The sequence below is a fragment of the Ranitomeya variabilis genome, chromosome 3, assembly GCF_051348905.1.
Source record: "Ranitomeya variabilis isolate aRanVar5 chromosome 3, aRanVar5.hap1, whole genome shotgun sequence".
In the NCBI taxonomy this organism is placed as follows: Eukaryota; Metazoa; Chordata; class Amphibia; order Anura; family Dendrobatidae; genus Ranitomeya; species Ranitomeya variabilis.
Genome location: NC_135234.1, coordinates 70416967 through 70433676, shown reverse-complemented (window position 1 = coordinate 70433676; position 16710 = coordinate 70416967). Strand labels below are relative to the sequence as shown.

Below are 16710 nucleotides of genomic sequence, written 5' to 3'. Positions count from 1 at the left end.
TATTGTGCTGTGTGTGTGTGTATATATATATATATATATATATATATATATATATATATATATATATATATATATATATATATATATATATATATATATATACACACACACACACACACATATATATATATATTATATATATATATATATATATATATATATATATATACACACACACATACATATATACACACACATAAAATAAATATATATATATATATACATACATATATATATACATATATATATACATATATATATATATATATATATATATATACTCACACACACACACACACACACATATGTATATATGTGATATTGTGGAGGTGATGTCAAGCATATGTGGGGGGTCACAGGATATATAGGAACGGAGGGTACACGGAGGGATGCAGGATATGTGCAGATATCCAGTGTGCCATGCACCACCAGGGAGGCACAGATGGTTGATGGTAATACTGATAATTAATAGCTCCTTAAATCGATAATAAATATACGTGTCATTCTGTCTGACAATACTTCACACTTCCACTACTTTTAGGCAGTCATGAATGAAGGCAACAAATGGTCTAGAAATGTTGAGCTAGATAAAGTAAGAGCATCTACTAAACAGCATCGCAGTGGGCATCTGTAGTCGAGGAGTACCATACTTCTCACTGACACTAAGTAGTAAGGGCTCATGCTGACGTCCGAGTATGGACCGGCGGTGGTTCCCCCAACACAAACAACTTTACTTGTATGAGGCTGGCAAGTTTGTGTCAGGAGACCCGCAGCCTGTCAACATGTCAGCATGTGTGCTAATGGTCTATATAGATTGGCCGAACACTGATGACCGTTCATAGGAAAACGCATTGCTGTTTATCCACCGGCGCAAACATGCGATGATCATCAGACAAGCCGGCAAATTGCCCATTCATTGGGCCATTGGATAGTGTATGTCAGAATTAAAACCCTCAATAGCCAGTCACCCCACTGAACGGGGACAGAAAGATTGGATAAATTATCTGAAATGTTCTGTTCCTATCAGTTATATTCGACCTGTGTAAACAGGCCCCGATGCAGGCGACAACTGATTTGTTAATAGCTAGACCTCTAAATAAAGTGGCCTTTGGTATAGACAATCCTCTGGGAGCTAAATAGTCTGGACTCCAGATACATTGCAGAAAACCCAAGAAAGGAGAAATATTTACACTAAGCATGAATTTAGCTCACAGAGCATTGCCTAGACCAGTGTTCCTCAGCCCAAGTCCTGAAGATCAAGACCAACAGATAAAGTTTTCAGGATTTCCATAGTATTTTACAGAGGATGGAATTATCACCTGGGAAATACTAAGGAAATCCTGAAAACATGGAAAACATGATGTGTTGGTGGCTCTGGAGGACTGGAGTTGGGGGAACAATGTCTGAGGCCTATACATTTAGATTCCTAAATCGTCAGCTATGAATATGATTAGATTTGTTAAGTTTTTAATATTTGTAAGTGAACAATGTTTTCGGACAAACATCGAAGACGGTATCAAATCCGCTTCCGATCCAATGACGATCCACATTCAGGTCATGCGAATGGGGCTTCATCATACAATGGTTTTACCAAAGTTATATTACCTTTAATAAAGTAATAATTAAGATGATTCAACAGATTTGATCCAAACAATAATTAATAACATGATTGAAGGAAACAACAAAAAACTATAATACATATTTGTTTTACAAAGTATTTTCATTACAGTCATATACAAAATGAACGGCATTGCATCTTCCTTGTGCTTCAGGATCTGGGACAGTCCTCGGAAATAAAGATTCAGTGGTTCAAGAGTCAACGCTGCAGTCTTTAGTTTACCCAACAACTCATCCATCCAGGTCCATACAGATGGGTCAGGTGTGTAGTCTCTGGTCAATCAGACACTCAACAGGCAAAATAAGACCTGGATCATTTTAACAAAAACCTCCTTGGTTTTTATTTAAAAAAAAAAAAAAGAAAAGTCCAAAATATATATATATATAAAAAAATATGAATACTGTACAGTAAAGTTTTTTCGGTGATATTCCGGCTCTTTTCCATCTTTACGTCAAATTAGTTACTGTTTTGTGTTCAATAAGGTCTCTAAGAAACATTTGCTCTGCTGATATGTTGTGGTATTCATTCTGCCAAGGGGAAAGAAAAGAAGACAATGGATGAAAGTTATGTATATGACGTTTCATGGTATTATCTCTAATGATGACTAGAAAAATGGATCATCAGGTTTGACTGACTGGACACATTACATGTTGCCATGTGCTGCAGAATATGTGCCGCAGGGAGCTGTCACAGCATTAAAGGGAACCTGTCACCCCGTTTTTTCAGTATGAGATAAAAAATACCATTAAATAGGGCCTGAGCTGTGCTGGACAATAGTGAATTTTGTGTACCCTGATTCCCCACCTATGCTGCCGAAATACCTTAAAAAACGGAAAAATTCAAGAAAATACACCAAAAACAGGCAGAGATGCTTACCTGTCTGAATGGGCCTCAATACAAATGCACAAGCAGGGTGCAGCGGACCCAAACAAAATAGCAAATGCACAGGTGCAATACCTAATGAAACAGCCAGCCTTCAATCAGGGATTGGCCGTGTGGTACACCAATGCACTAAGATAAAAACTGTATGTGGCGTGTTCACACAAGGAATGCAAGCATCTGGCTTCAGCCTATTAATGACGCCCTATGGCGGGCTGCCCAGTGCTAAAATGCATCCTGTGTGAACAGAGGCCACAGTGTACAGAACCATTTGGGCCCAACTGCACCCTGCAAAAAATATACGTGCAAAACTAAACATATAAATATATGTATCTCAGTGCATTGGTGTACCACACGGCCAAACCCTGATTGAAGGCTGGCTGTTTCATTCGGTATTGCACCTGTGCATTTGCTATTTTGTTTGGGTCCGCTGCACCCTGCTTGTGCATTTGTATTGAGGCCCATTCAGACAGGTAAGCATCTCTGCCTGTTTTTGGTGTATTTGCCGAAATACCTTACCAAAGTCGCCGTTTTCGCCTGTCAATCAAGGTGGTCTGGTCAAATGGGCGTGGTGAAATCGCTTCTTCTCCCCCAGATCTTGCTTATCTTTCCATTGGTGGCATAGTGGTTTGCGCATGCCCAACAGCGGAATGCACTGCGCAGCTGAAGAAAAAGAGCGCGATCTGCGCTATTCACCGCTTTATCGCTGGCGGCGGCCATCTTCCTGAGGCCGCGCGTGCGCAGATGGAGCGCTCTGCTGCCCGGGGCTTCAGGAAAATGGCCGCGGGATGCCGCGCGTGCGCAGATGGAGATCGCGGCGGCCATTTTCCTGAAGCCGAGATGCATAAATACAAGGGCTGCACAGTACACAGGCCACTCCTGCCAGAGACAGGGGGCATAAATACAAGGGGCATAAATACAAGGGCTGTACAGTAGATACAGGCCACTCCTGCCAGAGACAGGGGGCATAAATACAAGGGCTGCGCAGTAGTTACAGGCCGCTACTGCCAGAGACAAGGGGCATAAATACAAGGGCTGCACAGTAGTCACAGGCCACTCCTGCCAGAGACAGGGGGCCTAAATACAAGGGCTGCGCAGTAGTCACAGGCCACTCCTGCCAGAGACAGGGGGCCTAAATACAAGGGCTGCGCAGTAGTCACAGGCCGCTCCTACCAGAGACAGGGGGCATAAATACAAGGGCTGCGCAGTAGTTACAGGCCGCTACTGCCAGAGACAGGGGGCATAAATACAAGGGCTGCGCAGTAGTTACAGGCCGCTACTGCCAGAGACAGGGGGCATAAATACAAGGGCTGCACAGTAGTCACAGGCCACTCCTGCCAGAGACAGGGGGCATAAATACAAGGGCTGTACAGTAGATAGAGGACACTCCTGCCAGAGACAGGGGGCCTAAATACAAGGGCTGCGCAGTAGTCACAGGCCGCTCCTACCAGAGACAGGGGGCATAAATACAAGGGCTGTACAGTAGATAGAGGACACTCCTGCCAGAGACAGGCGGCATAAATACACAAGTCACAAATCTGTCCAAACAAAGAAAGAAGTTCAGAAACAGAAATGTGTGACTCTTGAAGAATATCCAACACATTACTGCTGTGGCTAGTAATTATCTGCAGCGGTTTCAGATCTGACCAAAAAATGCAGGAAGTATAAAGACCAATGGGGACCTAGAAAGTCTCAAAACAAGAGTGGCAGTGTACAGCTAAGCTAAATATTTATTTTAATATATCCAAAGGAAAAACACAGTTTATAGCATTTATGCAGCAGTCATAGCATTTGAATATTATATAAAACTATCTTTATTGAACAATAAACAAAGGTTAATATCGATTATTCAGAAGCATTAGAAAAGATTTGACAAATACTTTTTTTTACATTAGACAGTGTATTATAACTATAACCACCCCCCCTCCCGGGGCACACATCCACACCTTCATGGCACAATATCAATCAAGCCCAACAAGAATTCTGCAGTCAATTTGCTCTCTCATGTACCAGTCTGTAAATTGGAAGCAACCATGAATCACCTGGCGTATAGATAATGTCTGGGCATTAATAAAGGAAGACGATGTAAGGAAAAATTGTTCAGTGGTTTTTTTTTTCTTTATTCAATATGGACTCTGTCCAGTCCATCTTGAAGAGATAGGCTACCTTCGTAGTAATTACCGTGTATACTCGAGTATAAGCCGAGATTTTCAGCCCATTTTTGGGGGCTGAAAGTCCCCCTCTCGGCTTATACTCGAGTCATACCCAGGGGTCCGCAGGAGAGCGGGGGCTGTCTAATAATACTCACCTGCTCCTGGCGTGGAACCTGCAGGTCCCTGGTTCTACCGGCGCCGCAGCATCTTCCTGTACTGAGCGGTCACATGGTACCGCTCATTACAGTAATGAATATGGACCCGACTCCACTCCCATAGGGATGGAGCCGCATATTCATTACTGTAATGAGCGGTAACAGTGACCGCTCAGTATAGGAAGAAGCTGCGGCGCTGGGAGAACTAGGGACACCGCACCAGGAGCAGGTGAGTATAATGGGGAGGGGGAGCGCTGTGCGATATTCACCTCTTCTCGTTCCGGGCGCCGCTCCGTCTTCTGCAGTGACGCTCAGGTCAGAGGGCGCGATGACGTGGATAGTGCGCGCCCTCTGCCTGAACATCAGTGCAGAAGACGCTGAAGACGATGCGGCACCGGAACGAGAAGAGGTGAATATTGAAAGAGCCGGGGGCCTGAGTGACGAGAGGGGAGTATGTGAATTTTTTTTTTTATCGCAGCAACAGCAAATGGAGCAAATGTGTCTATAGAGCATCTTATGGGGCCATATTCAACGTTTGTGCAGCACTGTATGGGGCAAGTATCTTTATGGAGCATCCTATTGGGACATAATTATTGTTTGTGCAGCATTATACGGGGCAAGTGTCTGTATGGAGCATCTTATGTGGCCATAATTAACGTTTGTACAGCATTGTATGGGGCAACTATCTTTATGGAGCATCTTATGGGGCCATAATTAACGTTTGTGCAGCACTATATGGGGCACGTGTCTGTATGGAGCATCTTATGGGGCCATAATTAACGTTTGTGCAGCATTATATGGGGCAAATGTGTCTATGGAGCATCTTATGGGGCCATAATTAACGTTTGTACAGCATTGTATGGGGCAACTATCTTTATGGAGCATCTTATGGGGCCATAATTAACGTTTGTGCAGCACTATATGGGGAACGTGTCTGTATGGAGCATCTTATGGGGACATAATTAACGTTTGTACAGCATTGTATGGGGCAACTATCTTTATGTGGCCATTATTAACCTTTATGCAGGATTATATGGGGCATATTTTAATATGGAGCATCTTATGGGGCCCATCATAAACTGTATGGAGCATCTTATGGGGCCCATCATGAACTGTATGGAGCATTATATGGGGCTCCTGATTCAATATGGATATTCAAAAACACTTAACCTACTGATGTCTCAATTAATTTTACTTTTATTGGTATCTATTTTTACTTTTGAAATTTACCAGTAGCTGCTGCATTTCCCACCCTAGGCTTATACTCGAGTCATTAAGTTTTCCCAGTTTTTTGGGTCTCGGCTTATACTCGGGTCGGCTTATACACGAATATATACAGTAAGCTCAAAGAAGGAGTATTATCTTGAGCCCATAAATGAAGAATAAGTTTGCGGATGGCTGCCGCCCAGATGAATAAAATGTGGCGCTGCTGAACAGGAAGCCTCACCAACTGATCTTGTGGGAGAATGTTGAATATGGCCCACTCCGGAGAAAGATAATAGTTACACCAAAGGTATTAGTGAGATGTTGTAAGAGTGTATCCCAAACCTCCCGTATTTTTTGACAGTCCCGGAGACAATGAAAAATATCATCTGGAGAATGAAAACATTTAGGGCAGGGAAATTCACTTAACGGGGACATTTTAGATTTAATCTCTGGGGAGATATATGATCTATGGAATATCATGAGACTCATGGTTGTGTAACTATCATACGGTAACATAGATTTAATACGTAAAGGTCTTACCAGACAGTCAGTTAGTTGAGAAACCCACCTCCCCGAGCCCGGTGAAGAGTCTGACTACTGTATGGAAGGTTTCAGTGACTTGTATATAAAACTCAAAGAGTAATTCCCCATGTTGGCTTTAATGGAGATTTAGAGGGTGCGCTCGAACGTCGTCCGGTATATCCCGCAGTACTGAGCCTACATAATGTCTAACTTGAGTAATAGTAAAGTTATCTCCAGCCAGGATTGGGTATTTAAAGACAATGTCTTCCAAAGTAAGAGGACATTGATTGTCTGCCAACATGTCACAAACCAGTCTACATCCATTATTCTCAAGCACACGATGGATGGGAGGCGGCCTGCCCTGTAGAAAGGAGGGATTGCCTCGGAAGGGAAGAAACACCGAAATATGGGGGTCGAGTCCACTAATTCCTCTAGTATGATGCCATCCCAAGATTACTGACCACAGTAGGGGGTTATCCCTAACCTCCACTGGGACCTCGGCTTGTCGTAGGTGGAGCAGAACAGGGAGACTAAAAGGTCTAAAAGGTCATCGCCCCATCTATTGGAGTATTAGTGAAGCGGGTGAAGGCATAGATCCCAGTCCAGGGAGTGGCGAAAGACAGCCGCCATACTGTATAGACGTATAATGGGGAGATTAAGGCCCCCTAAGGATCTAGTTTGTTGCAGCTTAAAAATACAAATTTTAGAGCCCCAATCTGAGACCCAAATAAATTGACGGAAGACTTTTGTTCAAAACCTGTCATCAGCTTTAGATATAGAACCGGTAACGTCTGTAAGGGAAAAAGTATTTTAGGGAAAGAGATCATTTTAATCATGTTTGAATATTTTTAATGTTCAATTTTCATCTTTGCTTTCTACATTTGGGTAAAAAAAAATCTGACATTTTACACACTGGCCACCAAGTTTAATATTAGACTCGTACTTCTCGTTTTAGTAGCCACAAGATAAGGAACAATAGATGGGCTCTGACCCTATTGAGTTACATTGATGCATTTACTGCACATGCTCTGATGTGCATAGAGGTCATTGCACAGGAGTGGAAGGAGGTGAGCTGTGATATTATCTATTGTGATTAGTTAATCATGTGTTATCTAGTGTGTATATAGAGGGTTTATGCGTCATTGTAACAGAGGGGAAGGAGGTGAGCTGTGATATCATCTATTGTGACTGGTGGACCCTGTGTTACCTACTATATATGAAGGTGTTGTCAGTCATGGTACAGGAGAGGGAGGGGGTGAGCTGTGATATCACTTATTGGTAATGGTGAATCTTGTGTTCTCTACTGTATATGGCGGTTTTTATCAGTGATTGTAAAGGAGAAAGAAGGTGGTGTGCTGTGACATCACTTATTGTGAGTAGTGGATCGTGTATTATCTACTGTATACAGAGGGTTTATGAGTCATTGTACCGGAGGGGAAGGAGGTGAGCTGTGACACCTATTTGAGTGGTGGATCTTGTGTTACCTACTGTATATGGAGGTGTTATTAGTCATTGAACAAAAGAGAGGGAGGAGGTGAGCGGTGATATCAGTTATTGTGAATGGTGGATTCTGTGTTTTCTACTGTATATAGAGGTGTTACAAGCCATTGTACCAGAGGGGAAGGGGGTGAGATGTGACCACCTATTGTGACTGGTGGATCCTGTATTATCTACTGTATATGGAGGTGCTGATGATAATGAGACTGCTGATAAGTCTTTACTATAAATGTGGTGCTGAAAATTGTGGTTGAAAATTTCAAACAATATTAAAAATTATTTATCTTTTATATTTGTTATCTTTTTGAATTTTAAACCTGATTTACACAATAAGCCAGGTCCTGCTGGCACATTCCCTTGAACATACACGAGAATAGTTTTTAGATTTACAGATAAGTTGCAGCCAATCTTTTACCTGAGCCATTACAGACATGGTCTCATTTCCATAATAATGGAGGGAACTGTTCAGAGAAGTCAGGTTGTATTTAAACCCTGCGATATGGACTTCATTGCATATGTGCAACGCCAGCGTGATTGCAATGATGCCAGTGGTTGGATGCTTTGGCTTCTGGAAAACAAAAGAACAAGAAGGAGACCGAGTTAGTAATCCACTATTTGCAGCTCTACCAGTATTGCCAGCAGATGGCGGCATTAGCGCACTTACTATTACAGTTATCCCTTTATTTTTCCTTCGGAATCTGTAAATACCTTTTGTAAGGAGTAACCACTAAGTTTAGCTTACAGTGGAAGGCTCGGTTCTCTTTCCTGCTTTAGGAACTAAAAGAATAATTCTGCTGCATCTTTTCTTAGAACACTTCTCCAGCTGTTCTAATGAGCTGACGGATCTGTCATTTATGGACCACAAAAATGACATGGTCTATGGAGTGGATTTTATTTCTGTCAATCCATAAACAGCAATAAAATGCTTTTTTTGATGCTCTATTATTGTATTATTTCCCACGAAAGCCCAAATAAATCTGTAATAAAGGAACTATGAAGTAGCCATCATTCTTCCTTAGTTTTATTCATTCCAACATCTCCAGTATCACAGAGATACAATAGTGCCCAACCGAAGAGTACTGGTGCGGTATTATGGCTCCATACTCCAGGAGGTTGTACAGCGCGGTAACACATGAGAGAAAATAAGACCAGGTCTAAGGTACATTAGAGAACAGTTATTGGGGTCATCTACAACTTTGCTTTTTTTTTTTTTTTCAATGAGGCCAAGAACTTACCAGGAGGAAGTTGCTAACTATCTGCCTGTTCTGCCCTGTGACATCTCTGCCGGCTCAGAGCTGCAATACATGTGACCTCACATCAACAGAGCAGCTCTTCTTCTTCCGTGCTGCTCTGTCGATGGGGTGTCACTACTGAAATCACACCGACTGACATCCGGCTCCCTGCAGTTACACAGTGGACAGCCGGCTGTCAATCAGCAAGCCATCAGCAGTTACGTCCTGCCGACAAAGCAGAGCAAAAGAGAAAGAGCTGATAGCTTTGAGCAGGAACAGATCTTTAGCAACTACCTGTTGGTAAGTTCTTCACTCCATCGCAAGAAAAAAAAACAAAGTCTTGGATAACCCCTTTAACACCCCTAATGACCCATATAGGTAAAAAGAAATTAGTTTTTGTGAATGCCACAGAACCAGCTTCTGGCTGGTCGGAAGTCAGAAGCTTCATCACAAGCTCTCAATGCAAGTGTATGACGGCCAGAACGAGGATCCCATAGAAGAAGTGACATCCGACTCTCTCCATGAAACACTGGAGCAGCCGACAGGTCACAAACTACAGGACACAAACCGGACCGGCGTTGAAAACAGATGAAAACGCCAGAAGGTGAGTATCAAATATGGGGCTTGGATTTTAAGCACCACTCTAGTGGGGAATTAAATTTAAAAAAAAGAACACTTGAGTGGTGCTGTAATATTACATATTGATATATTAATAGGATTATTTTTGACATTGTTTCCTGGCTTTTTAAACACAATGCAAAACTTCAAGAATTATTTATTAAGATTAAAAGTAATATTTTGTTAATGGTTTGAAAATAAGTGATTTTGCCATTTGGTCAGAATAGAATAAATCACATAAACTTCAACATGGCCAATTTATTCACCTTCCTCCAAGGAATGGACATGCTAATAAGGCCTAGTAAGTCCCAGGGCATTAAGGCTGGTAAGAGCATGGGGGTAAAGAAATAACCGGAAAGAGGAGATGGACTTACTTCTGTCTTGGGAAAGTTTATTGGAAAATTCAACAGATTTTGAGATACTTGTTTCAGTATGTAAGGGTTAAGGACTCGCATTTGATGGGGTTGATAGATTAATTTCATGGCAGGTTTTCTCCAAAAACCATAAGTGCTCTGCAATGAGAAAAAGAAATAGGTATAAAGTCACAAGTAAATACATAGAATGGTAGTAAGAACAATATGTGTACTGTTATACTAAATGTTATGCTCCCGACACATCGGTTTTCTTGCACTGAACTTTATCAGCATGCTCATGAGACAAGTGTACCCTGATAAAAACGCAGCAATAAAAACACAAATAAAACTGAAGCAAATACCAAGCAAAATAACGCAGCAAAAACTAAGCAAAACCTGCTTTTAGAAAGCGGCTTAAACTTTGCATAAAAAAGGTGGCAAAAACGCAACTTGTGAACATATTCATACATTTTCAGGAAGAGTAAGGCTAAATCGACAACAGGGTTATAGAATTGTACTTGTGAAGAGGAAATACCCAAGTATAGTCTGGCACTGTCAGCACCAATGTCATTAAATCTACGAACAAATCCTTTTGACAATGGTAATGTTTACACATTGCCTTTTTGAAATCTGCAGCATGTCACTTCTTTCAGCGATTTTTCATCTATAAAAAGCAGTGAGCAAGTTCAAAATCACAGCAAAAAATGCAGGTACCAGGTTTGGCTGCATTTTTGGTGCAAAAACCTAAAGATGTTGCTGTATAACGTTTTATTCGGGGCACTAAATGTTATCAGCATGCACAAGAGACAATAAAAACGCAGAAAAAGAACAGAAAAAAATGCTGAAAAAAGTGATTTTTGTAAGCAGCTTCTTCACTGCTAGGAGAGCAGGTTTTGCCTGCAGAAAAATCGCAGCAAAAACGCAATGTATGAACATAGCCTAGGAGCTACATCCGCTTATTAATTTATTAGAATTTGCTGAAAGAGTAACAGAGGAACAATACTGTGCAGTTTTTTGTGAAAATACGATCCAGATGAGTATTATGGGAAACACAACTACCGTAATTATTAGAAAGTCAGGATAGTGACCTGAATAAATAGACTGTATGTGAATATCATCAATATATTCACTTGAATTTCGCAGTGTCGATTGTGAGTCGTCCTGTCCGGCTGACGCTGCTAGCTCTTCTATTACTGCAGTCTATACTGAAATTGGCCTAGATTCCTGTCCATCAACAGATCGTAAAGGGATATGTCCACCTTTGTGGACTTTTTTATATACTCAAATGCACGCATTTGGGACTAAAAATCATTTATGCAATTACGCTTCATTTAAAAAATTTGCTCCATTTTTCTTTTAAATGTTTTAGGTTTCGCTCCACATTCCACTTTGATGTGGTCAGTGGTTATAAATCAGCAGAGAGGAGCTCAGAAAAGGACAAGACAAGAGTTATAAACTCTCCATTATTCAATCTGGATGATCTTAGGCTACTTTCACACTAGCGTTGTTGGCTGTACGTCGCAATGCGTCGTTTAGGAGAAAAAAATGCATCCTGCAAAGTTGTCCGCAGGATGCGTTTTTTTTACCCATAGACTAACATTGGCGACGGATTGCGACGTGTGGCCAACACGGCGCAACCGTCGTGTGACGGATGTGTTGTGTTTTGGCGGACCGTCGGCACAAAAAAAAATAACATGTAACTTTTTTTTGCGCGTCGGGTCCGCCATTTTCAACCGCGCATGCGCGGCCGAAACTCCGCCCCCTCCTCCCCGCACCTTACAATGGGGCAGCGGAAGCGTCGTAAGACTGCTTCCGCTGCCCACGTCGGGCATTATTTTCACAACGCACGTCGGGCAGACGCATAGCGACGGCCCCGTGCCGATGCTAGTGTGAAAGCAGCCTTATGGACAGATTCTCAGTTAATTCATTTTACAGCCAACATTAGACCGTGCAACACAGAAGCTGTAGAAGGTAATGCAAACCAACTGCAAACATTTTTCGCTGCAAATTTAAGTAAAATAAAAAATATTTTGTTTTTCAAAAAGGTGGACAATCCAATTCTATTAGGAGGTTTAGAAGTAGAAAGAAATTAAGAGCATAATGCACAAAGGAGTTCTGCAGCAGCGAAGGACTGAACTTTCAGATACACTATCCTATCCAAACTGCTGCAGAACCTCACACACTTTACTTCATAGCTACAGCAAAAACTCTATTGGAAGAGAATGGCAAGTTGAGCGTCAAGCAGTCAATGACTGACGAGACACTCCTCGTCTTTTGAAAGAGGTAAGCATCAGCTATGATGGCTAGAACGTCAAATCTGCAAATGAGGTGTTCCTAATGCCAAATGCATTAATTATGGAAACAGACACTCAAATATACTCTATAATGACACAGGATGTAATGCAGGATATTAATTGACGACAATCGTGTTTATTCTTCATTACGGGTAAATGGTTCATGCAGGAGACAAGAATGTTAAACAGGAAGTTTTATAGGACACAATCACGTTTAGCATACCTTATATAAATACACAGGGATGTTCATATTAGTAAAGTAAACTAAGTAAACTCAAGTTAATGAAATGAAATCAAACAAAAAAACAAATATATTTTAAAAAGAAAAACGGCTAAGACAGAAGAGACTATGAAGAAATGTCCTGTTGCACTATAAGCAGAGATTTCACACACTGCTCTCCGAAAGCAACAAATGTAAAGTCACAGATTTTCACAAGGTAATTATCCCTATTTTTTTTTAGCAAGTGACAGGTCCTCTTTAAATTGCATTCATGCACTGGGGAAAGTGGACATTAACTCAAAATTCACTTTTAGGCTACTTTCACACTAGCGTCGGGAAAGACCCGTTGCTGTGCTTCGGGCCGACGTTCCCGACGCTAGCGTGGTCTCCGCCGCACAACGGGGGCAGCGGATGTATTTTTCCAACGCATCCGCTGCCCCATTGTGAGGTGCGGGGAAGTGCGGGAGGTGGGGGCGGAGTTCCGGCCGCGCATGCGTGGTCGGAAAAAGCGGACCGTCGTGAGCAAAAAACGTTACATGTAACGTTTTTTTCTCCCGACGGTCCGCTACCACACGCCCAAGCATCGCAAAACGGACGCGACGTTTGGCAATGCGTCGCAAATGCGTCGCTAATGTTAGTCTATGACGAAAAAACTTTTGCTGGATGCGTATTTTCGGCAAAACGACGCATTTGCGACGTATTGCAGTTAACGCTAGTGTGAAAGTAGCCTTAGTTGGCATACAGACCAACAATAAAACGCATCTTTCACACTGCACCTGATACGTCTCAGGCAACCCACTGATTTCAATGATACCTATGGAATACTTCATTTCCCCTGTGGAGGCGCTGCAGGGAAAGGTGCAGCAGTGGGATACTGATTATCTCATCATTAGGGGACCCTTCTACCACAGGGGAATTCACCATATTTTTATAGTCCTCGATATCCAAAACCCATACATTTTATGCTAATGTTGCTGTGCGAGGCCTTGATTTTTAGAATAAGGACTTTCATTTATTTTTATGCACCATACTGAAGTATAAACAGGTTTACTAAAAGATTTTACCCAAGATAAACCATTTCTTCCAACATGGAATCTTGTGCAATTCCTTAAAAAAAAAAGACTGTCTGAGATTAAAGAGGTTGTCCATGACTTTAACTTTGATGACTTATCCTTAGTATGGTCAATGTGTGATCTGTGTAGGTGCACCCTCGCCGATCAGCTGTTCTCAGTGCCGGTGGCTCAGACAGTTCAGATGTCCGGTACCCGGAGCAGCTCCATAAGGCCCCATCGATCAGACATTGATGACCTGTAACTTTTTACACATATTTGGTATCGCCGCATTCAAAATCGCCCCAGCTAGCAATAAAAGAAAAGGATGAACCCCATCGCTAAACGGCGTAGCGAGAAAAAAAGTCAAAACGCCTGGTGACAGGTTCACTTTAACACGCGCTTTCGGCAAGCACACCGGAAATCCCGCCCATTAGCACCCGTATCACATGACCACGGGTCGCCGATTTGTTGGCATGACAACCAGAGCTTTCCAGCAGACCTCTATGGTTGTCACTGCCGAATTGCTATGAGTGCCACCCAGTGGATGACGCTCATAGCAAGTCAGCAATTCCACTACATACAGGCGATCTGATCATCACCTGTATGTAGCAGAGCCGATCAGATTGTGGCAGCTTCTAGTCTCCCATGAAGACTACTGAAGCATGCCAAAAGTAAAAAAAATAAAAATAAAAGATGAAATCACCCCCCTTTCGCCCCATTCAAAATAAAACTATAAAAAATAAATAAAACCCACACATATTTGGTATCGCTGCATTCAGAATCGCCCGAACTACCAATATAGAAAAAAAATGAACCCGCTAAATGGCGTAACGAAAAAAAAACTCAAAACGCCAGAATTGCATTTTTTGGTCGCCGCAACATTGCATTAAAATGCAGTAACGGGCGATCAAAGGAACGTATTGGCACCAACGTGGTATCATTAAAAACTTCAGCTCAGCATGCAAAAAATAAGCCCTCGCCCACCCCAAGATCATGAAAAATGGAAACGCTACGGGTATCTGAAAATGGCGCAATTTTTTTTTTTTAAATAAAGTTTGGAATTTTTTTTTTTGCCACTTAGGCTGGTTTCACACTTGCGTTTTGATCTGCAGCGTGTCAAAAAAAACCCGCAGGTGGTGAAAAAACGCATGTAAACGCGTGCAAACGCTGCGTTTTTTTTTTAGACGCATGCGTTTTTGGTTGCAGGAAAAAAAACACGGCGTTTTGCCGCGTTTACATGCGTTTTTTCCTGCGTTTGCGTTTTTGAAACGCATGCTGAGAAGTGTGTGACAGCTGCCAATCATCAAAATCAACTAGAAAACTCACTATAAATAGAAATAGCTAGGGTTAGGGTTAGTGTTAGCGGTAGCTTTTTATTAGAAGAATGTCCTGGTCACCAGGTCACTGATAAGCCACCCCCCACCATCAAGGTGATAAAGGGATCCAGTAGGGTTAGGGTTTTGATCCCTAGGGTTAGGGTTTGGATCCCTAGGGTTAGGGTTAGGGTTTGGATCCCTAGGGTTAGGTTTAGGGTTAGGATCCCTTTATCACCTTGATGGTGGGGGGTGGCTTATCAGGGTGTATTATTGTTTTTTTTCTATAAAAACGCATGCGTTTTAAACGCAAGCAAACGCATGTGCTTAAAAATGCATGCGTTTACATAGACAACAATACATTTTTTTTGCGGCAAAAAAACGCATGGTTTTTTTTGCGGCAAAAAAACGCCTCTAGAAATTACTACATGTTGCATTTCTGCGACAGAACGCATGCAGCAAAAAAACGCATGCGTCGTTAAAAGCGGCCAAACGCGTGCAAAAAAAGCATGCGTTTTTAATGTTAAACATAGGAAAAAAACGCATGCGTTTTTTTCTGTAAAAACGCTGCAGATCAAAACGCAAGTGTGAAACCAGCCTTAGACACCAAACATGTCTATGTTCTTTTTTTTTTTTTATCTGTGAACTTGTAATGACCTGGAGAATCATAATGGCATGTCCGTTTTAGTATTTAGTGGACCTAGTAAAAAAAATCCAAACAAAAAACCAGTGTAGAATTGTACTTTTTTTTGCAATTTCACCACACTTGGAATTTTTTTCCCCATTTTCTAGTACGCAACATGGTAAAACCAATGGAGTCGTTCAAAAGTACAACTCGTCCTGCAAAAAGCAAGCCCCCACATGGCCATTTCGCAAAAAAATAAAAATACAAAAAGTTATGGCTCTGGGAAGGGGAGCAAAAAAATGAAAATGCAAAACCAAAAATACCTCCGGTAATTAAAGGGTTAAACTCTGTTTGGCTTTGGGTGTGTCAGTTTTTGGGTTTGCAAGCTGCAGAGCAGCAGTCTCAGTGCAACCCAGGCATGTGTGAAGCCAACACAGAGCCAGGGACTTCAAAGCTGCTGACACACCCAAGATATACAGCGCAGCAACTGGTCTGAACACAGACTGTTTGGAGAACCTGGCTGTGGACCGGAAGAAATCGTTTTCCTGTTTGTTAGCTTTCTGGAATAAAATACATTTTATGTTGAACTTTCTATGGTCCCTGTATGTATGTACAAAATAGCAATATATATATATTTATTATTATTTGTGTTCCAGAGTTTACATACCCCGGAAGAATTTTTGCTTTCTTGGCCTTTTTCAGAGAATATGAATGATAAGACCAAAACTTTTTCTCCATTCATGGTTAGTGGTTGGGTGAAGCCATTTATTGTCAACCTACCATATTTTTCAGATTACAAGACACACTTTTTTCTCTGGGGGTACGTCTTATAATGCAGATACAACTTACCAGCCGCGGTGGACCAGGGTCCCAGGGTTGCTGTTGGAGGAGGCAAGAGGAGCGTTGCTGCAGGCTGAGGATGAGGGGGTGTTCGGATGTGTGCCGCTGCGGGTGTTCAGTGTTGCGGGGCTCT

At 41.9% G+C, this 16710-nt stretch overlaps 1 protein-coding gene across 5 annotated transcripts in view; it reads right to left on the bottom strand.

Moving 5' to 3' along the window:
• Positions 1-1701: 1701 nt before the first annotated feature.
• Positions 1702-16710, bottom strand: part of ST3GAL6 (ST3 beta-galactoside alpha-2,3-sialyltransferase 6) — a 163132-nt gene continuing 148123 nt past the window's right edge. For all 5 annotated transcript variants that reach the window (XM_077294123.1, XM_077294120.1, XM_077294122.1 and 2 more), the window contains 3 exons: positions 10255-10392; positions 8446-8598; positions 1702-2145 (listed from right to left, as the gene is read on the bottom strand). In XM_077294123.1, the coding sequence (XP_077150238.1) occupies positions 2065-2145; positions 8446-8598; positions 10255-10392 (372 nt within the window). In that variant the 3' untranslated portion in view covers positions 1702-2064. The remainder of the gene's footprint in view (positions 2146-8445; positions 8599-10254; positions 10393-16710) is intronic.